Here is a 24,014-nt window from a genome sequence, read left to right as displayed (position 1 = left end):
CCTCGGGGATTGGAGCATCGTTCGGTGTTGTTACTTAACATGCAACTATCCGTCTCTGCCCACAAGATGTCTTGGCTCATAATAGTTTATTAATCATTTTACTCCAATTATGGAAATATTGGAGAAAGTCACTTCCAGCTTGTAAACAAGTGATCAGAAGTCTCTGAGCTCATTTACAGGAAGGATGTCCCAGTCTGACTGAGGACAAAGTGCCTCTGGTACATAATGAAACAACATAACACAAAACGCTGAAGCTGATGAGCTTCTACTGATGCACATGATAACTCGTTTTTCTGATTATCAGTTACATATTACACCAGAAACCAGAGTACCAAGTACTGAGGTTTCTCCTGGTTTTCCCTGTTAAAAGGGTTTTCCATGGAGTTTTTCCTCAGTGGATGTGAGGGTCTAAGGACAGAGGATGTTGTTATGATGCCATGTAAAGCCCTTTGAGACAAACTGTGGTAAAAACAGGCTATACAAATAAAATTGCCTTGCCTTGCCTACTATTCTATACTGATGAAAGACAGGAAAGTGATTTGTGGGAGAGAAATGGTAAATTAGAGTATTTGACAGTATGTGGTGGATTATTAACCAGAGGCTGAAGGATTTAAATACATTAGCAATGACATGTGGTAACAATGGATATTCTCTGGGTCTTGGCTGTTGTGTGTTCTTCCTTTCGGAAAAGTTGTGGTGGCCCTGAACGCAGCAGAATTAAAGCAAATTTAATTAAATTACTTAACGGTCAATATCAGATAATTTTATATTTATATGTGATGTTACTCTAAAACAAAGAGATCTGTGTGATCTGTATCAATGTTGTTCTATAGGGCATGTATCTGTTTGTTGTTGTTGTTTTTTACTTTTCATTGTGTTCATTCTAGTGTTGTAGTACTGGTGCTTTGACCTGTCAGGGAGCAGCTGTCAACCAGCACAACACCACACATCTTTGAAAAAAAAAAAAAAACGGAGGTGCAGGAAGCTATTCAAGGATGTGGAGCCAAGCCGGTGCTAGACATGTTCCACTAGTGCTATTATATATATATATATATATATATATATATATATATATATATATATATATATATATATATATATATATATATATATATACTGTATATATATATATATATATATATATATATATATATATATATATACTGTATATATATATATATATATATATATATATATATATATACAGTATATATATATATATATATATATATATATATATATATATACATATATATATATATATATATATATATATATAGGCTACATGCACACTTCCTAATGCACCCTGACCCGTCTACATTCTGATTTTCTGTTTGCAGCTTTCCCTCTGTTTTGTTTATTCAGCGGATTTTTAAAAGCCCAACTCAGTCAATTAGTGCTGTAGTTTTGTTGTTTTAATCCATGTGCAAGTGCAGCACTTTACACACTACACACACACACACACACTAAAACATAGTGGTGCTGTGGCTCACATATAACATGAAACTTCTCCTTAAAGCTCAGGGGACCATGGCAACTGCGGTCAGGCCTCCCTCCAGCCTTCCTTCATACTGTTGTTCCATGACAACTAGAGCACAGCTTAACCAATGAAATCACAGATGGGCTGCGTAGCCAATCAGGACGTCTCAGAGGAGACCTCGCTCGCGGCTACAATATGTCTGAGGCTCATGGGACAGAATTATTAAACGTTTGAACACATACTGACTCGAACTCATGGCTTTTTCACGTATATAATTACTTGTATAGGGAAGCAGTGGTGAAATAAATCAATCTGTGATTTTCACTGAATCCACGTTTCGCCCCTCACCAACTTTGAAACTCACAATTTAAATTTTTACTTGTACAGTTTCTAGATAGTTTAGTTCATGCACTTAATTTTAATCCTGTCAATTTAAAGAAAATACAGAATATAAACTAAATTTAAAAACTGTTTAATTGGATTAGACAAATCCTGCCCCCTGAGCATCAGTAAAGGTATTTTTTGATCACTGTTGGGACTTGGGAGAGTTGTGTTGAGAGTAAATGCACAGTTTATATGATGTTGTCTTCAATTTGCTTATTTTGTCTGAAATTTAAGCAGCAGATTGCAGTTACACAGCAAGAAGCAGAGAATATTCTGCATTTCCTGTTCAATAACACACTTCAATAACTTTCCTTCAGCTCAAGTGATGGTTGTTTCAAACACACCTGCATCTCACTTTGTCCTGTCACTCACCATCAAAGACTAAAGCAGATCCCCTGTGCAAAGCCTTGCCTTAAGGAAACACATACATGTCAGAGTGTCAATGCACACACACACACAAGCGTCCACCCTCCTGCAGCGCTGTCAGGTTGACTACTCACTCCTGAGGATGATTTGAGCACGGCTGATTCTCTGTTTGTCCTGGGAGAAGCGTTGAACTCTGGCTGCAGCAGGCATGTCTGTGACGGGGCCCTCAGGGCTCCACGGCTCCACACTCAGAAAATATACAAGAAAGATGGTGGACCTCTATTTTATCTATTTTTGACTTATCCTTACTTTTTTCCCTCTATTATTTGTTGAAATTCCTTGTCCCTGTCTTTATAAGCTTTTTTCTCACAACGACTCCTTCTTCTTTCACTCTCCGAGTCTCAGTCTGCTGCTGTCCAGCTGTGCTGCCGTGTGTAGTCTGCCACTGTGCCAGCCTACATTTGGCACGCAGTCCACAATCCGAAAGCGTAAACACATGCCAGACTGATGCGGTGCACGGTCAGGGGAGCCGTCTTAGCCCTAAATGTTGACACCGTGTCTTCGCCCTCATGACCTGAAAAAACAAACTCATTCTGGTGGGGGAATGCAGACTGTTTCTATGGGCTTTACCTTCCTGCACCTAGCAGCTCTCTCTCTCAGGTTTCAGCCCCCTCCTCTCCACAGAGGCTCACCATGATGCTCAGTTAGCAACTTTTCACATGTCTCCATGGAGACGAGTGTAAGTCTGGACATCCAGACAAACAGACACACTCCTCTGGCAGGAGCCTGCCAAGGATTCATATTATCATAAATTATCAGCTCTGTTAACGTCTGTTTGTTGGAAAATAAGCAAATAGATCAGCTCAAGCACAGTGTTTGACTTCAGTGCTTAGGTGCTAGTTCAACTTCCTTCTACTTCTACAGTACTATAGCCTACTTCAAAAAGGAAGTCACACACAGGAGCAAAGTCCCAATGTGCTTCACAAAAAAACAAAAGAGGCAACTGTTATAAGAGAGCAAATAATGATTTATAGTATCTTTTAAAGGGACAACGAGGAGTTTCTATTTGGTTATAAAAAAGTCTCACATTAATGTGGATGAATCTACGTTACCCACACTTGTTAATGGGCCCATTTTCGATAAATCTATGGTTTTGTCTCTATGGTTATTTTGTTATTATTAGTGGTGGTGGAGATGCTGGGCGAGCCGACCAGCGGTTCTTTACTTTCGGTTTTGTGGCGAGTCATGAGAATATCGCAGCCGAATCTCCGTTTATGGTGGGAACTACGACGGTATGTGATCGTCTTCCAACCTCTGACTTTAATTCTTGATGAATGAAAACATGAGTCTGTCTTGCGCCGGTCAAAGAATTTCACGGTGCGGAGGCTCATAAATGTAGTGTGGAAACGCTTCGCTTTTCCAAAACTCCTCGCTGTCCCTTTAAGTTGTAAAGGGGAACTATGCAAGTCTGGTCTTTTTTCTCTGCTTTGGTCACTTTTTTCTTTCTCTACGCAGCAGCAGCTCCCCCCACAGTTCCAGAGTGCATATCATTGTCGTAAAAACTCACCTCTAACCCTCCTCCCTCCCTCCCGCCCTGTGCATTTGTTTTCAATGAAGCCAGTGAAAAGGCAATCCATGGAGCGTTGTCTACCGAATCGTTAACAAGAGATCATGGATTTCTGGGCGTGTGCCGTAAAGCAGTCCATGTGGGACACCAGACTGTCGGAGACGCTGGAAGGCAGAGAGCCTCCATTCTCCAAGTCACTGAACCATTACAATTACTCACTCAGAAGCTGTTTAAAGAGGAACTATGCAAGATTTGCACCTTAATTAAAGGGATAGTTCAACATTTTGGCAAATTGGCCCATTGCCATAATCACTATAGTCATAGCAGTAGGTTCATTACCTTTAATTGTCGGTGCAAGCTATTTTTAGAACGGCGGAGCGGCTCATGGGATTTCTTGGTTTCCCTCATCAAACTCATCAAATACACAATCCAACGACTCCACAACGCTCTGGTGGACAAGTTGTGACCTGCACATTCACCACGTAACACATAACACAACGTTATCAGACAGAGTTGTTTTAGAGGGAAATTCATGCAAAACAGCTGATGCGCGTTGCGTTCAGGGACAGTTTTTCAGCAAGCAGACTCTGTATTCCCCCCTTAAACAACTCTGTGTGGTAACGTTGTGTTATTATCTCATAGCGTGGTGAATGTGCAGGTCACAACTTGTCCACCAGAGCGTTGTGGAGTTGTTGGATTGTGTATTTGATGAGTTTGATGAGGGAAACCAAGAAATCCCATTAGCCTCCATAGCGTAGCTCTGAGCAGCTCGCGGCTCTGCTCCGCCGTTCTAAAAATAGCTTGCACTGACAATTAAAGGTAACGAACCTACTGCTATGACTATAGGGATTATGGCAATGGGCCAATTTGCCAAAATGTTGAACTATCCCTTTAAATTGCTTTGAATATAAAGAAACATTTGGACTGTTGGCATTTTTAAAGGCTAGATGTCTCATGAGTAGTTATTTCTAGTGGAATTTACATTTTACATACAGCAGAAACCACTTTGTAAGAGGCAGCAGTAATTATTGGAGAGGTCAACTGGTCGATGGCACATAGACAAACAAGCTGCTGGTCACATTCTTCCTGCAATCCTTTCAACACAAAGTGTTTTTAAAAAGCTGCTCACACGTACACACGTCCAGAACATTGATACAGGTTAGCAGGACCAGGACCAGGACCAGGACCAGGACCAGGACCAGGACCAGGACCAGGACCAGGACCGTGTTTCTAATCTTTCATTCAACAAGGCTATAGTTTGTTTTGTTGTTTTTATCAAATACAAATCTATCATGTTTCAGATCACCTCTCCACCCTCTCCACCTCCACTCCACTTTCTACAGCTCATTCCACCTCTATGACTGTGACTCTCTGTCATTCACTTCCTCTCTCTCTCTCCCTCTCTCTCTCTCTCCCTCCCTCCCTCCCTGCCCTGACCGGAGCGGATTACCGTCCAGATCCAGACCACAACACAGACAGACGCCCGGCCACTGGTGACCCATTCCTCCCTCTCCTAATCCCGGCCTTCCACCCGGCTACGCTTTAGCCTTTTTAGGAGAAAAGAGGAACGTAGATAAACAAAGTGTGTGTGGCTGAATCTCTACTTGTCGTGTGTGTGTGTGTGTGTGTGTGTGTGTGTGTGTGTGTGTGTGTGTGTGTGTGTGTGTGTGTGTGTGTGTGTGTGTGTGTGTGTGTGTGTGTGTGTGAGCTCACAGCTTTGGAGCGACGTCACTTTGCCTTGATCAGAGAAGCAGGCTGCTGGCCTTGTGACTCGGCACATAGCAGTGAAGAGAGGATCCAGCTGGTTTCAGTGATGTCAGACCAGATGAGGACACTGGTGTGCAGTGGTGGTCCTACACACTCTGCATGTGTGTCTCTGTGTGTGTCACAGATGTTTCCTCAACACCTCATATGCTGACTATTTGTTGATTCTACAGTTTACAGATTTCCACTGAAAGCCTCAAATGCAGACTACAGTTTGACCACGGATCAAGACCAAACCCTGACCTTAACCACTGACCTTGAGATCCCACGTTTCATGACTTTAGTGGCCATCACGGTCAACATGCTGATGTGGAAACCTCACCTTTTATTCAGAAAGCCTTTGATTAGTTGAAATAATCATTCTATCTGGGTCAGACCGATCTTCAAAGACGGACATCAAAGCTGTTTCAGATTAGAAGAGACATTACGGAGAAAATCACTTTTATCTACACAATGACCCAACATGTGGTTGGCCACTTCTTCACTAGATCCAGCACAGTGGAGCAAGATCACATAGAGACTAACAGGTCACTGAGGGCAAAGGTCATAGGTATGATTCACTGCTACAGTAGGTGGTAAATGGACTGCATTAATATCACACTTTTCTAGTCTATTGACTCCTTAAAGCACTTTACACCCTCCCACTCTCACACACACACACACACACACACACACACACACACACACACACACACACACACACACACACACACACACACACACACACACACACACACACACACACACACACACACACACACACAAATATATTCATACACACATTCAAAGCATCAGGAGCCATCCGGGGTTCAGTGTCAAGGAGCTGGGGATCAAAGCTCTGTCCCTGAGCAGACACTGAACCGTAGACTGTCATCAACAGTGGTGGATTTAGAAAGTATACTGTACTGTATGTTCTTTACACTCGCACACGCATTGTTATTTCTGAAGCATGACTGTAAAAGCTCTTTAACTTTAACCAAGTGTTACTCAATGTATCCTCTAAGACAGTGGTTCCCAACCTTTTTCTTAAGGGACCCATATTTTTACCATTGAAAACTTTGGTGACCCCCCCTGCTAGCTTAGCTTTTTGATCAATTATAAATGTATTAACGTCTGTAACCCAAAATACTATTATCAGTAGTATTTGTTGTGACTGATATTGCCCTGCTGTATATTATGCATTTAATGTTTTAAAACTGTTGATATTCAATCATCTATTGATATAGGTGTAACCAGGTTGAAATGTACTTTAATTTTATCTTTTGAAATCTCACCAAAACCCTGATTTTATTTTGAAAGGAACCATTTTATTTGTTTTCACCTTTATTTTGTAGTTTGGTCTGCAGAGACGTTAAATCAGTACTGTCTCTTTAAGAGTTCGTCGTCTGCTTGACCCGCGAACTGCTCCGCTCTCAGTCGGTGATGACCCCACTGAGAGCAGGTATGTGTTCATTTCTCTCGTCATGTTTACATTTTGTTTTGGGTTGAAAGGTATTAAAAACGTAATAATATACATGTATGGATGATAAATGAAGAGTGTGAACGGTTGTGGTGTGTGTTGCTAGGTGAATTTCGCAGCTATGCCATTGTAAAACTACTGCAGGCACAAGTGTTTATTTTTCGTTGTTTTCTTCATGTGTGTGTATGTGTGTGCTGCTAACAGGGGCCTGCTGTGAGCTAGCTCAAGACCGCATGTCACAGATGCACTTTCATTTGATTCTCATACAGGTATGGATACTGATGTATTTAACTGTTTACTGGTTTCATTTTTCCATTGACTTGGTTGATTGTTGGTTGAATTTATGTTCATGTACAGATACAACTCAACAAGGAACATTTTAATATATTTTTTTTATTTCATTTTATTTCAGTATTTTATTAAATATAATTGTGAACTTTATAGTTAGCTGGGTCGGTGATGACCCCACTGAGAGCAGGGGCCTGCTGTGAGCTAGCTCAAGACCGCATGTCACAGATGCACTTTCATTTGATTCTCATACAGATGCCACCATTGCCTGTTGAATAAATGTCCGGTGGATCAGCAGCCTGAGTCCTGTGTCCATCTTTCCCTCACCCCCAAGAACACAACGCAGGATAGAAACAACACACACAAGAAACAAGTTAACGGATGTGCATAGGCCAGAGACAATACACAACCGTTACAATGGTGCCGTGACCTTTCAAGGATTGGTCAGAAGTTCGACGTCAGCTCGTCCACCGAGGGAAGCTGCAGTCACTCACCTTTCATGGTACTCAGGTATTTCCACGGACTATGCCCAGCGGACAGTTTCTTTTGGATTTACATGGACTAAGATTCTGAGACAGAAAAAAATTAAAGGACAAAAAAAAAAAAAAAAAAAGATAAGAAAGAAAGATGTGGAAAATGGCCTGTGTCAACATAACAGCGCCTAGAGGTTGATTTATTGTTTTGAAACTGTTGATTGATGTGGTTATCTGTTTTTTTCTGCTATTTTGATTTAACCACTCTGACTGATTTAATATCTTTACCAGATATTTTTTTTGTTTGTGTGTATGAAGTGAAAGTACCATGGCAGAGGGCGGTGAGACATTTTTTGTTGAGGGGGAAAGTGATGATGTTGGGCGTGACTCTTTTGAGTTCCGGTTTGGTGTGGGGAGGGGGTTAGCCAGGCAGCCTTCAGAGACCAGGACACCAGGGCACAGAGTCAGTGCACTAGACATGCCACAACTTACCTCAACACAATATGTAGATCGTGCCAGGCCAAGCCATGTCGAGCAGGACCCAGACTTGGGCTCACTCATCACACAGTTAGCTGCAAAGCTAGGTGAGTCCATTGCAGCTCAGCTACAGCACGACAGGAACACAATTAGTACAGACACTCCTGACAAATCCTCAGACATGTCACAATCTAATGTCAAGTTTGTCATGCAGTCAGATGCAAAGGAGCCTCCTATATTTAGGGGCGATGGCTCAGACAGATTCACTGTTCATGAGTGGGAAAATTTGATGACTCTGTACTTAAAGAAAAGACATATTCCTGTTCATGAGCAATCACAAGAAATTCTAGCGAGGCTTATGGGCAAGGCAGGGGATGTAGTGAGGATAAAGCTGCGTAATAACACCTCTATCAACCATACTACAGACCCACACATGATTTTTGACATTTTGAAACAACACTTTAGCGAATTGACATACTCCAACATGCCACTGGCAGATTTTTATAACACACTACCTGCACCAGGTGAAGATGCCATGGAGTATTGGATCAGGCTAAATAAAACTGTGGATGTGGCAGATGAATGTTTGAGAAGGCAAGGCCGTAACATTGATGACCCAAGCCATGAAGTTAGCATGATGTTTATCAAACACTGCCCAGACCAATCTCTTGCCAGTGTTTTCAAGTACAAGTCTGCAGAGAAATGGTCAGCTTGTGAGATCCAAGAGAGACTGGATGAACACATGCAGGAGAAGAAGACTCGAGCTGCTGTCATAAGACCAACTAGACCAAGTACAGTAGAACACAAAGTCCATTCCCAGTGTCAAGTTTCTAAGGTTGACAATGCACCTGTCCCTAATGTTACTATGCAGTCTGTGCCACTTTCAGTACCCTCAGCTGCATCTTGTGTTAATAATGACTGCATGAAGAGCTTGGTGACTTTGTTAGATCGGCTAGTCACACAACAGACACAAGTGCCTGCTACAGACTTTCGCTCTCGAGCCACAGCACCTCACGCTCTCCAGAGGGTGTGTAGAGTTTGTGGGGCTTCTAATCATTCTACATTGTCTCACTGCAGGAAGGAGAACAGGTGCCTGAAGTGTTTGTCTCCTGGTCATTGGAAGAAGGACTGTCCACAGCAGGCTAGCCAGCGCCGCTTCCAGCCCGACAGCAGCGCTGGTGGGCAGAACCAGCAGTTAAACTAGAGCGCCTGCACCTGGAGGGGGGCGGTGTGGGTGATTTGACTGAATCCCTCTCTGACACATCTGATCCTGCTTGGCTATATGAGAACAGCTGTGCAAAGGCTCCAAAAGGGACCAAGATTGTCATTCAAGCCTCTCAGAAAATTCAAGCCTTCAGTGAGCTGTTCTATGCTCCTGTCCTCGTCAACAACAGCGTGGAGCTTAAAGGTATGTTGGACTCTGGGTCTATGGCGTGTAGCGTCAGTGAGCCCGCTGTGGAGAAACTCAGCTCTGCCGGTGTTTTGCCTGAGAGACAGTACCCTGAAGAGAATGTTGTTTTGATTGGCTGTGGAGGTCTGCAAACTCAACCTGAGGGTTTTCATGAGTTAGAAATGAAGATTTATGGTGTTCATTGTGTTGTACCTACCTTGGTGGTCCCTGGCCAGAGTGACGACCTCATCTTGGGTTCAAATGTCATCAAGCACATCATTCATGTCATGAAGAGCGACAGCGACTATTGGGACATTGCATCCAGACATGGATATCAGCCTGATCCTGATGTTGAGCAGTTCTTGTCTATGTTCACCAATGTTGAGTCATGGAAAGGGCGTGAAGTTCCTGACAAAATAGGCACTGTTAAACTCACCCAAGCAGTAACACTCCTGCCGAGACATGAACATTTGGTTTGGGGCAGACTCCCTGCAAACTCACCTATGTCTCCAGGCAGCACGGTTGTTGTAGAGCCGACCAGCTCCAAGTCCATGCCACGAGGTGTTTTGGTGGGTCGTCTCGTCTCGCCTCTTTGGGGTGATAGATGGGTACCTATGACTGTTGTGAACCCGTCTGAAAAAGCAGTCACACTGAAAAGAAACTGTAAATTGGCTGATGTGTTTTCTTGTGTGGCAATTGAAGATTTGGATGTTTTCCAGGGCATGCAAGCTGCTTCTGAGAAGCTGCAGTCAGATGCAGAGACGCCAGCTTCTGGCGCAGACACGCAGCATTCTGGCAGCTCATCCTGTGTCCCTCCTGCCGTTCACTTGGACAAAAGTTTGTTGGAGTTGGGCCTGAGTGACATCGATGTAGACTTTTGTCAGGTCAGTGCTGCCTGTAAGTCTCAGCTCACACAGTTGATATCTGAATATCAGGACATTTTCTCGAGACATTCTTTGGACTGTGGTGAAGTCAGTGGGTACGTGCACCGCATTCGTCTCACGGACGACCGTCCTTTTCGCCTGCCGTACCGAAGAGTTCCTCCTGCGCATTATCAGAAGCTGAGGCAAGTTCTTACTGAGATGGAGGAGAAGGGTATCATTAGGAAATCCTCAAGTGAATATGCTTCGCCTCTGGTGATGGTGTGGAAGAAAGACGGTGGGGTGCGGATTTGCACCGACTTCAGGTGGCTGAACGCCAGAACTTTGAAAGACGCTCACCCTTTACCGCACCAGTCCGATTGTCTGGCCGCTCTTGGAGGCAACTGTCTCTTTAGCACAATGGACCTCACTTCGGGCTTCTTTAACATCCCGCTTCACGAGGACGACAAGAAGTACACAGCTTTCACAACTCCTCTGGGGCTGCATGAATACAATCGCATGCCCCAGGGATTGTGTAACAGTCCCGCGTCCTTCATGAGGATGATGATTGGGATCTTTGGGGACATGAACTTTTCAAAGCTGTTGTGTTACCTCGACGATCTCCTTGTTTTTGCGCCGTCAGAGGATGAGGCCTTGTCCAGACTCCGGCTAGTGTTTCAGAGGTTGCGGGAGAATAATTTGAAATTGGCTCCTAAAAAATGCCATTTCCTGAAGAAGCAAGTTGGTTTCCTCGGCCATGTCATCAATGGTGAGGGTGTGTCAGTCGATCCCGCCAAGGTGGAAGTCATCACCAAGATGACTGTACAGGATCTCATGGAGGTTGATGAGTGTACACCCTCTGTCCGAAGAATCAGATCTTTCCTTGGTATGGTATTCTACTACCAGCATTTCATCCCACATTGTTCAGCTATTGCAAAGCCACTGTTTGCTCTGACAGCTGGACAGAAAAGAAAAGGAAAGTTTGCAAAAGACAGGAAGTCTCAGGGCACTTATCGTAAACTTACCTCCGCTGATTGGTCAGTAGAATGTCAAGACGCTTTTGAGCAGTTGAAGACCATGTTGTTGCAGTGTGTTGTGCTTGCTCATCCAGACTTTAACGAACCTTTCATTTTGTCAGTTGACGCGTCATTGGACGGACTTGGGGCGGTTCTATCTCAAGTGCCTCAAGGGGAGTCTAAAGCCAGACCCGTGGCTTTTGCGAGCAAGACACTGAGCGCGTCACAGCGAAGATATCCAGCGCACAGATTGGAGTTTATGGCTTTGAAGTGGAGTGTTTGCGAAAAATTCAGCCACTGGCTGAAAGGCCGTAGCTTCACCATTTGGACGGATAATAATCCGCTTACATACCTGCTGACGAAGCCGAAACTTGACGCCTGTGAGATCCGCTGGGTGTCTAAGCTTGCATCCTACTCCTTTGACCTCAAACATCTACCTGGAAAGAAGAACGTGGTGGCTGATGCTCTGAGCCGCGACCCATTCGCCAAGTCTATCAGTCAGAGACTACTGAAAGAGCCATATTCCACCTTGGTTCAGGAGGCCAATGCTGTCGAAGGGGAGTCTGTGGAGGATGTTTTCAGGGCCAGCTGTCTGTCTCAATCCTGCAGGTCCAAAGGTCACTCGTTCCCCAAGTCAGTCTGTGATGCAAATGAAATCCAGGCTCTTTGCCAGGCTCACTGTGACTGGATTGACGCGGCTGAGTCCAGGGCACTCTGTTTGGTCCAGCATGTCCAACAGCTACCAGCTGGTCCAGAAACTTTGCCCATGTTTTCTGCCCAAGAGCTGCAGTTGAGTCAAGAGCAGGACTCCAACATTTCTAAGGTTGTGTCTTTTGTTGCTGCCAAGAGGCGACCGTCAAGACGTGAAAAGCATGGCGCTAATTCCAAAGTGCTCAGGTTGTTGAGGCAATGGGACAAATTTGTAGTCCGTGATGGTGTCCTGTACAGAGTCATGAAGGACCACGTGTCCAAACAGAAAAGATTCCAGTACGTGTTGCCTGAGAGCCTGTTGAACAAAGCTTTGTCCGGCGTCCATGACCTGGCTGGTCATCAGGGTCAGGACCGGACTCTCTCACTCGCTAGGCAGCGTTTTTACTGGCCCACCATGGAGAGGGATGTGAGAGCTTACGTCAAGTGTTGTCAGAGGTGTGTGGTTGGGAAGTCGCCCGAACCTGCTGCTCGTGCGCCATTGGAAAGCATCAAGAGCTCAGCACCAATGGAGCTGGTGTGCATAGATTTTTGGTCGGCGGAGGACAGCAGGCAGCGGTCAGTCGATGTCCTAGTGGTCACCGACCACTTTACCAAACTCGCCCATGCTTTTCCTTGTACCAACCAAACAGCGCAGCAGGTCGCCAGAAAGCTCTGGGATAACGTGTTCTGTGTGTACGGCTTTCCTGTGCGACTACATTCTGATCAGGGCACCAATTTTGAGAGCAAGTTGATCGCAGAGCTCCTCCAGTTGGCTGGTGTCGCCAAATCTCACACAACAGCCTATCACCCTATGGGTAATGGCGGGACAGAGCGATTCAATCGCACTCTGGGTAACATGCTCCGTACCCTTCCCCTCAAAGAAAAACATCGGTGGCCACAACAGATCCAGACCCTCACATTTGCGTACAACGCCACTGTCCATGAGACTACAGGTTACGCCCCCTTCTTTTTGATGTTTGGGCGTGTCCCTCGCCTGCCTGTGGATCTCATGTTCGGGCCTGTTCTGAGCGACTCTGACGTTGTCGACTATGACTCATATGTGACTTCTTTGCTCTCCTGTCTGAAAAGCGCCATGGAGATTGCTCAGAGACATTCTTCTGTCGAGCAGCGACATCAAACTCAGCAATACAACAAGCGTGTGAAGGGCGCTTACTTGTCTGTGGGAGATCGTGTCTTGGTGGCAAACAAGACTGAACGTGGGAAGAGGAAATTGGCCGACAAATGGGAGGATGGAGTGTACACAGTTGTTGGAGTGAATCCGGACATTCACGTCTACAAGATACAGGATGTGGCTGGACGTACAAAAGTGGTACACAGGAACCTTTTGCTGGAGGTCAACTTCCTGCCTCTCTCTGGGATGGATACAGGTGAGGACACCTGCGCCACTGATCTGTCATTCATCAGCGAGGAATCCGATCAGGCAGAGGATGGTGATGGTATAACTTCACTGTTGGGAGCACTGGCTGAGGACGACGATGCGCAGGATGGAGGAGGATCTGATCTTTCACTCTCTGCTGATACACCTGAGCCTGAATCGGCTGATTCAGAAGAGCAGGACCAGGCTGGTCCAGTGTCTAGCCCTGTCGATGCCATTGCTGAGAACCCATCCATCTCACTTGCACCCCCCACAGACATGCTACCATCAACAGATGCAAGTGTCTCAGTTCACACTGACCCATGCACACACACAGGGGCTGATGGTCATGTTAGAACACGTGCAGGGAGATTGGTGAAATCTGTGAACAGACTGATAGAGTCTATGGTTCAGACTCCACTTTTGAGGGTTAAGTTTTGAATGTGCAAGTGTCTATAGACAATTTTGTGGGCCAAGTGTTATGTGGCGTATCAGGCGTCACATTTAACTAAGGGAATTTTGAGATTTGATCACCCTCTTTCTTTCCTGATCCTTATATGTAAGGTAACTCCTGAGTTGTTAATGAGGACTAGGTCCTTCTTTTCACTTGTGCCAGTTTGTGTCAGTGTTAGACATCTTTGCATTCCTGAACAGACATCTACAATCAGGATGTTGTTGAATTTCAGGAGGGGTGAATGTAACCAGGTTGAAATGTACTTTAATTTTATCTTTTGAAATCTCACCAAAACCCTGATTTTATTTTGAAAGGAACCATTTTATTTGTTTTCACCTTTATTTTGTAGTTTGGTCTGCAGAGACGTTAAATCAGTACTGTCTCTTTAAGAGTTCGTCGTCTGCTTGACCCGCGAACTGCTCCGCTCTCAGTCGGTGATGACCCCACTGAGAGCAGGTATGTGTTCATTTCTCTCGTCATGTTTACATTTTGTTTTGGGTTGAAAGGTATTAAAAACGTAATAATATACATGTATGGATGATAAATGAAGAGTGTGAACGGTTGTGGTGTGTGTTGCTAGGTGAATTTCGCAGCTATGCCATTGTAAAACTACTGCAGGCACAAGTGTTTATTTTTCGTTGTTTTCTTCATGTGTGTGTATGTGTGTGCTGCTAACAGGGGCCTGCTGTGAGCTAGCTCAAGACCGCATGTCACAGATGCACTTTCATTTGATTCTCATACAGGTATGGATACTGATGTATTTCACTGTTTACTGGTTTCATTTTTCCATTGACTTGGTTGATTGTTGGTTGAATTTATGTTCATGTACAGATACAACTCAACAAGGAACATTTTAATATATTTTTTTTATTTCATTTTATTTCAGTATTTTATTAAATATAATTGTGAACTTTATAGTTAGCTGGGTCGGTGATGACCCCACTGAGAGCAGGGGCCTGCTGTGAGCTAGCTCAAGACCGCATGTCACAGATGCACTTTCATTTGATTCTCATACAGATGCCACCATTGCCTGTTGAATAAATGTCCGGTGGATCAGCAGCCTGAGTCCTGTGTCCATCTTTCCCTCACCCCCAAGAACACAACGCAGGATAGAAACAACACACACAAGAAACAAGTTAACGGATGTGCATAGGCCAGAGACAATACACAACCGTTACATAGGCCTATAATGTATTTGTTTATCTATTTAAATACACAAATACATGTTTAATGTGGCCCTTGAATTTAGTTGATTTTGTCACATATATGAATTAAATGCTTAGCCTACTCATTTATTTAACATTTTAATTACATTAAAATTATTAAACCCCTTAAAATCAAGAGGGCTTCGCGACCCCCCCTGGATCTTTGGCGCCCCCCAGGTTGGGAACCACTGCTCTAAGATACCAAAAAAAAATGGATGAGAGAAATGCTGCTGCTCTGCTGACAGAAGTGTCAGACAGTGAGGTCGGGGTCAGAGAGGGCCAAACATATCAGCTTCTTAAATTGTTATATTTAATCTCCTCAAATTCAAATTTCATATTCATTTTTAATCAAGTTTGCTTCAGCAATTACAGAGCTATTGTCCAAAACTATCAATAGGAAGGTTTCCAATCAGATTTCCTTTATTTTGTCTCTAGATAATATAGGACATTTTTAGCTAGCTCGTTATTGAAACCGACGGCCTAAAGCATACACGGCTAAATGTTTTCGTTCAGACAGTGGCAGGTGAATTAACCAATCACAAGGTGACTTTGTGGGTGGGACCTAAAAAGTCTCTACCCAGATCTAAGGCCATCACCGTCTTCACTCCGTCCTCCTGGATTATACACAGCAAACTAATGAAAACAAGTAAAGCCAAAGGCCGCCAGATACAAGCTGAAAGGTTGTTTTCAACAGAGAGAGAGAGAGAGAGAGAGAGAGTAGAGGAGAGGAGTTTAAAGGCATCAGCTCTCATACTGGTGTCAGATCAGAAGACACTTCTGTATTATTCTAGAGGGCGCAGATAAACGAGGGTTTCTCTTTTAATTTGGAGGATTTGTTAGCTCCATGGATCAGATGGAACCATATGCGGTGCCTTGAGGATTTCCCTTTTTTTATTACTCTATTTTCTGCACTATTTCCACCCTCTCTAACAGCAGCCTTCTTCTCTTTTCAAGTCTAATAAATGTTTAAACTTCAGCTCTCAGGTCCGGGATGAGAGAAAGAGAAATCGCCGAGAGCAAAGAACAGGACCAGGCCTGTAAAATGAAAACTACTCTAAATGTAAAAGAAGCTGCATAAATTATCCTCACTTGAAAGTTTGTCTTGTTCCATTTGTCTGTACTGACCGGCCGGGGTCTGAACGAGCTCTGATTTATGTCTGTATTGATTATTGAGCAGTGATCAGGGCCTGTTTTCTTGCTTGTTTTCTCCTCACTCACACATGAAACATCTCATCACACTATTATTTCTATTACTCGCTATGTCAATCAATATTATTGTTTTTTTTGTTACTATTATTATTATTATTATTATTATTATTATTATTATTATTATTATTATTATTATTATTATTATTATTATTATTATTATTATTATTATTATTATTATTATCTTTGTTAGTAGTAGTAGTAGCACTGTACTGCCTGTCCCTGATTCTTCACAGCATGGTATTGTCTTTCAGTTCCATCCTATATGTTCATCAAATCTGTTCATCTGTATTGTATTGTATTGTTTTGTTTTACTTTGTCTTTTATTCTTACGTACAATCAGCGCTTCACGTCCATGCGATGGTCTGAGAGTCACAAAACAAGTCAAACAGATGACAGCTCCCAGCTACATTCATACATAGTGATAGTGGCATTGAGCCAAATGATCATTAAAAGCTTCCTCTCCATCGTTCACACAGCTCATACGACCACACCACAACACACAGAGGTCTAAAAGAAGCTCTCTCATGTGGGAAGGTTTTAACACCCACTGAGTGAGTGATGGGGGGTGACTTGGACTGGAACAGGCGCCATGGAGAGCAGCTGTCAGGACACAAATATATTAGCAAAACAGTGGGGTGAAAGGGGAAACCCTTCTGTGAGAGAGAAAGAAAGGGAGGGAGGGAGGGAGCGAGGCGAGGAAGAGTAAGACGGTGACAGACAGAAGGAGCTGGGAGAGATCAAGTCAGGTAAAATATGGAAATGGTGGCGAGGAGAGACGAGGGGACAAAGACGGAGAAAATGAAGAGAGACAATGAGGGAGCGGAGCCTTCACTAGTGAGACTCTTCCTCCGAGGCCGGTCCCTCTTACTCTGAACCTACATACTGTCTCTCATATGTAGATCTAGCCTCGTAAACCAGCCTCTCCCGGAAATGCATTTCATTTCATTTCCATGGAGAGTCTGGCCTCATTCCCCCTGCAAGCGTTTGGGGTGGGCGGGAGCTGGGCGGGAGTAGTAGCGTTGACAGACAACCCCATTCAGCCAATCAGCAAGTTGGTGTAGTGACGGGGCTTTGCACCAGTCGGTCCCTGATTGGCCAACGTGCTCTGTCAATCACAGCGGCGACGCTGATTGGCTCGGCCTTCTGAGGGTTTCAGGCCAAACGCTTACAGTGGGGATGAGGCCAGACTCTCCCTCAGAAATGAAATGAATTGCATTTCCTGGAGCGGCTGCTTTACGAGGCTAGTGTAGATCCAGGTCAGGCACAAACAGACTGGATTATTATTGTTATAAATACTGAACCAAGAACTACACCAGAAAGAGAAGCCTGCTGTTGTGGTGTTACAACAATGTGCAGTCTCTGAGGAGGGAGCTCTCACTAACTTCTGCCCTCAGGTTCGTTAACTTTAAAGGGACAGTTTGGGGTATTTGACATAGGGGGTTGTAGGAGGTAGACATATAGTCAGTGTGTCACGAGCAGAGCTGCAGTATGTGTTGCTGTGCACAGGGCCACCACAAACACTGCAATGTCTGTCAGTACCAATATTGAGAAGAGCTGTCTTATGTCTTATAACACTGTCTTATGTCTTAAGGCTTATAACACTCATGAAATCCATGAAACTGAACCAATACAAAAACTTTAGTTATCTGTATCTCCATAAAGTCAAGACCAAATATCACAACATACAATATTATAACATGTGGAGATAATTGCATTCTATCTTTCAGGTATAAGTGATGCCTCCTGTTATCAGTGACACAGAATCTGACTGTCAGATTCTGAAGCAGGGAACAGTGTATGGAAAATAAATAGATTAATAAATAGAATTAATTAGAATATAATAAATAGATTTAAATGCTCAAAAAATAAAACTTTGTTGTAAAATTGTAAAGAAAAAAATATTGCAGATTATGCAAATACTGTGATATTTAATATTTATATATAAAACAATCAGCCTTATCTTAAATAATGTGACTTCTTTGTGCTGCGTTTACAGAAGCACATTGCACATGATTCATGTATATTCTTTTTTTTTTTTTAGCTGAACAATAAGTGCAATGACCTTTTTTGAACAAGGTTTAGTGACATTCTGCTGGTGCCATCAGCAATGAGACAGACTGACCAGCACATGTCACTGCATCACTGCATGACAGAACAATTATTAAAAACCCTGCACTGAGAGACATTCTACTTTCATCATGTCAAAGCTTCTGTTGCTCAACTCTGTCTGTCTGTTTGATTTGCCCCCACTCACACACACACACACACACACACACACACACACACACACACACACACACACACACACACACACACACACACACACACACACACACACACACACACACACACAAACACTTCAGGACCATTAGTATAATGAAAGGCATCATCCTGAGGTTAATTAGTGGATGGGATTAGAGTGCGGTGAGAGTCTTGGTTTAGAGAGAGGAGGAGGAGACGGCACAATAGAGAGAGAGAGAGGAGAGCATAGCAGAGAGGAGGAGAGGAGGTCACAGTGGGTCATACACAGCAGCAGCAGCAGCAGCTGCATCTGGAATCACGCACATACAAAACAGGCTGCAATTAAAACCTCTGCTGTGTCTTTGTTTGGATTAAAATCCAGAAAGGATAATAGAAAAAAAAGCAGGAAAATGGAGGGAACCAGCTGCAAGTTCAGCCTCAAAATGTGGTAGGTAAAGATTAGTGTTGACTAGTGCCCCCCCCCCTCAGCCCTCACAGCAGGCGGGCTAATGTAGATGCATACAGCCAGAGAGGACTGAGCTACGTAATATAATGAGTGTGTGTTCAACACAACCAAGGTCATGGTGAACCACTGACAGAACAGCCTGGTAATATATTTTGTGGCACAACTAGACTGGGCTTGAACATTCACGTGTGTGTGTGTGTGTGTGTGTGTGTGTGTGTGTGTGTGTGTGTGTGTGTGTGTGTGTGTGTGTGTGTGTGTGTGTGTGTGTGTGTGTGTGTGTGTGTGTGTGTGTGTGTGTGTGTGTGTTTGTGTGTGTATTTGTGTGACCTGAATAGTGAATCAGCCTCTCATCACATAGTTGTTCCCTTTTATGCTTTAGACCTTTGCTCAATTACAGGTTTTAGAATAATGATTTATAATTGCCAGATTTAAGTACCGATCATGCTCCCCCGATGCTAAAAATACATCATCCTATTAGACGACACTGTTACCAGCAGCCGTCTATCATTAGCTGCCTGCTGCGCCTTCAGACTGTCAGCTCCAAATGGAAGTTTTGATTAAGAGAAGTCAAGGCCGTTGAATTGGAGGAGTAACCGCGGCCCTCTCTCTGGGTGGCGAATTAACTCTAATCATTGTTTCTGCTCGAGCCCATTAGTAACTCTTGTTCTCTCACAAACATTTTTTTTGTTGACAGACGTTTTGCTCCTGAAGTTTTTTTTTTTTCTTCCACCGTGTGCACTAAAGCCTCCTGTCCCTCAATGTTTCTTACCCAGAAGTCAATCTGTTCCTCCTGCAAACACAGAGGACCCATGAAACCTGCGCTGTTACAGGTCCATTCTGCAACAACAGCTTCACGCTGATGCTCAGTTATTAAATACATGTAAATCCTGAGTCTTTGATGTAAAAGCCACAGCCTTGTGCTGTCCTGGTACAGCTCTGCTCTTCTGCAGGATATCAGGATGTTCTAGGTATGTTGCCAGACATATAGATGATGATTGGTTACACCCCCTGATGCAAAAATGATGAGGCACTTAAATCTGGGTTGGGCTTGACTTGCTCCAGCGCTGCTGAAGTGGGATCTACAGTAGATGCTGATGTCTGCAGATGCAACTGATGTAATAAAAAGCAAATGAGTGCATTTCTTGCCATGAGTCTGTTGCTGTTAATAATAATTTTGTAAGGTGACCTTGGGTGACTTGAAAGGCGCCTCCAAATAAAATGTATTATTATTATTAATAGCAGGAAAGTAGTTTTGTTTTCCTGCTGCTGACTGTTTGATTTTCATTGGCCTCATTGGAGAAGATGTGGACATACGGTATCTTTGTATATGGTATCTGGGCTTTGTTTTAAGGTTTCCCTGATGTTGAATGTGGTTTCTTGGTGGGAGCTGGCAACGGATTTTCATATAATGGCGGTGGATAGAGTTCACTTTGAATGGTCATTGTAAACCATTGGATGTATGATGTAAACACGGAAGAACATCTCGCAGCAAATCTGGCGCATGCGCACAAACATCAACAGCCACTGGGAGCTGCTGCTACAACAAGGATAAAAACAGAGATCACATTCATTTAGACCAAACAACTTTTTCATGTGGCGGCTTCAGGACACTTGGGTCAGTAGGACGAGCAGTATGGAGGTAAATGGATGTTTCATAGTGTGTGTTTTGGACGATTCAAAAGTGAGCACCATCCGCTGCCATTATATGAAAACTTGTTGCCAGCCGAACCCCCCCTGGAACTCCTGAAGAGCTTTGATGATTCTGAAAGTTCTCCTCCTCCAAACCCTTCCTTGGCATGACGGTGAGTAGATGATTGGTGAATTATCAACTTTGGGTGAAGTATCCCTTTAATAAACAAGCCCAACAAGACAAGTCACATGACCAGATTGCCCACAGTCCGACGCTGCCTTCAGGTGCTACAGGAAAACTCCTACAGTCTGAGAGTGTCTTACCGGAGTCCTGGGAGTTGAGCACCTCCAGGGCGTGCATCATGGCACTGGCGAATACGTTGGCGTCCTCCTTGCTGCCAAAGTTGAGGCCGTAGACCTGTCTGGAGTCACGCCACTGGTGGAAGGTCTGCGTGGCCTGATTGTACTTCAGACCCTTGGGAATTGCACAGTTTATCACCACCTGGTGACGACCACAACAGGGACAGAGAGAGAGGAAATGTCCTTTAGATTGGCTGATAACTGGTAGCTAATGCATTATTTTTTTTTAATTTTCTTTTTATTGAGCATCATCAATAGTATACATAGAAAAGCATAAAGAAGTATCACAATGCTCCCTTTTTTTAAATACATATATATAACCCCCACCCCCCCTCCCCACGAACATGATGGGACACCAGTCCAGAAGAAGGAAAATAAATAATACTAATAATAATAAAAATAATAAAAAATAAAGAAATAATAATAATAATAAGAAAAGTAAAAGAAAAAGCACAAACATGAGTTCGCCAACACTGAAGCTGTGCACAAAATACGAACAAGGATTTAATTACAAGATGGATGCTAAGTGGTCAATTAAGTGGGTACAGTTTTAAGTTCACTTAAATGTTTTAACACCGGATTCCAGACAGAAAAGAATTTGTCCCTAGACCCCCTGAGAGTGTACTTTATCTTTTCTAATTGTATGAATTGTGTCAGGTCACTAAACCACACAGACACTTTGGGTGGATTTTTTGATTTCCAATGTAATAATATTCTTCTACGTGCAAGTAGTGTCGTAAAAGCAATTATGTTTTTATGGCTTTTCTTTAATGTTGTATGTCTCCTATCGGTAGTACCAAATATGGCCATAACTGCATTGGGTTGAAGGTCAATACTCAATGCTTCTGACAACGTTTTAAAGATGGTATACCAGTAGGTTGCCAGAGCTGGACATGACCAAAACATATGTGTTAAATCAGCAGGAGTATTTCGACATCTGTCGCAGCTTGCATCTGTGTTTGGGTATATTTTAGCCAATCTTGCTTTGGAGTAGTGGGTGCGATGTAGAATTTTGAATTGTATAACGTTTAATTTGGCACAGGAGGTACTGTCGTTTACTCTTAGCAGAGCGCTCTCCCATATCTCCTCTTCCAAGTCTTCCCCCAGCTCATTCACCCAATCTGCTCTAATCTTTGCCAGCGTTGTGTTTTTAAAGGAGGTTATACAATCACTAATTCTTGAGATAAGTCCTTTAGTCTTGAATTGTGATTTTAGCAGATCATCTAGACCAGAAGGTGATGTTATGTATGGAAAGTTGGGGTCATGATGTTGAAGGAAGTGACGGACTTGGAAATATCGAAATAAGCTAGACCGAGGGAGGCCAAACTTGTGTGATAAGTCATCAAAGCTGGCAAAAATACAGTCTATATACATATCCTTAAAGTTATGAATGCCTCGTCTCTGCCAAATAATAAATTCAGAGTCTAACCTCGCTGGGGGAAAGAGGTGGTTATTGTGTATGGGACTTAGATGAAGAAGGTTTTTAAACCCAAAGTTTCGTCTAAGTTGATCCCATATTTTGAGGGTATTTATGACAACAGGATTGTTAGTGTATTGTAAGAAAGAGAGGGGTAGGCTGGAGGTGACTAGGGCTTTAAGAGAGGTGGAGATGCAAGATGCAGCTTCAAATTGGCACCAGTCTGCATCAGAAGTATGAAGCCAATACATAATTTTTTGAGCATTTGAGGCCCAATAATAGTAACAAAAATTCGGGAGAGCTAAGCCACCTTGGTTTTTAGGCCTCTGTAACAGATCTAACCGAATTCTAGGCTTTTTCCCGTCCCATATAAATGAAATTAAAGCCTTATCAATAGATTTAAAGAAAGATTTAGGAAGATAAAGTGGGATACATTGAAACAGGTAGATAAACTTGGGGAGCACATTCATTTTTATACAATTAACTTTCCCTGCTAAGGACAGATGAAGTGGTTTCCATTTCTTAAGGTCCAACTTGACTTTCTCAAATAGTGGACAGAAATTCTCTTGGTGAAGGTTTTGCATGTCTCTTGTGATGTTAATGCCTAAATATTTAAAGCCATTTTTAGAGGTTTTAAATGGTAGAATACCATCCTGTATTTGAAGAGCCAAATCATTAACAGGGTAACATTCGCTTTTACTGAAGTTCAGTTTGTACCCAGAGAAGGCGCCAAAACTCCTCAGGGTGTGGATAATGTGGGGAGCACATGAGATAGGGTCGGATACATACATTAACAAATCATCCGCGTAAAGAGATACTCTGTGTTCTCTCCCCCCCCTATGAATCCCAATAATTGATGGTAATGTTTTAAGTGTAATAGATAAGGGCTCTATGGCTAAGGCAAATAACAACGGACTGATTGGACAGCCCTGACGGGTGCCCCTTGACAGCTGAAAATATTGTGACCGTTTACCATTCGTGATTACAGAGGCTTTTGGTGAGGTATATAAAAGTTTAATCCATGAAATAAAATTAGGGCCGTATCCAAATTTCTTTAAACAAGCAAATAAATATCCCCATTCCACCCTATCAAATGCTTTTTCTGCGTCCAGCGCGATGACCACCTCAGGCGTCGCGCTGGACGCAGGAGAGTAGATAACATTTAGGAGTCGACGGATATTTGTAAAAGAATGACGGCCAGAAATAAAACCAGTTTGGTCAGCAGATATCACATCGTGCATAGTGGTTTCTAGGCGTCGGGCAAGGGCTTTGGCCAAGATCTTCACGTCACAGTTCAGGAGGGAGATGGGACGATACGAGCCACATTCTGTGCTGTCTTTACCTGGCTTTAAGAGGAGAGTAATTGATGCTTCAGTCAATGTCTGTGGAAGTGACCCATGGAGCAAAGAATCGTTAAACATATTGAGTAAAATTGTCGTTAGCT

The 24,014-nt window shown here is 43.3% G+C and overlaps 1 protein-coding gene across 1 annotated transcript in view; it reads right to left on the bottom strand.

Moving 5' to 3' along the window:
• enah (ENAH actin regulator) overlaps positions 1-24,014 on the bottom strand; it is a 126,280-nt gene that overhangs the window by 64,024 nt on the left and 38,242 nt on the right. The window contains exon 3 of the mRNA XM_084001158.1: positions 21,118-21,295. Within this exon, the coding sequence (XP_083857284.1) occupies positions 21,118-21,295 (178 nt within the window). The remainder of the gene's footprint in view (positions 1-21,117; positions 21,296-24,014) is intronic.

The sequence above is a fragment of the Trachurus trachurus genome, assembly GCF_905171665.1.
Source record: "Trachurus trachurus genome assembly, chromosome: 24".
Lineage (NCBI taxonomy): Eukaryota > Metazoa > Chordata > Actinopteri > Carangiformes > Carangidae > Trachurus > Trachurus trachurus.
Note: the sequence above shows the minus strand (reverse complement) of the source record. Positions and strands in the feature narration are given on the sequence as shown.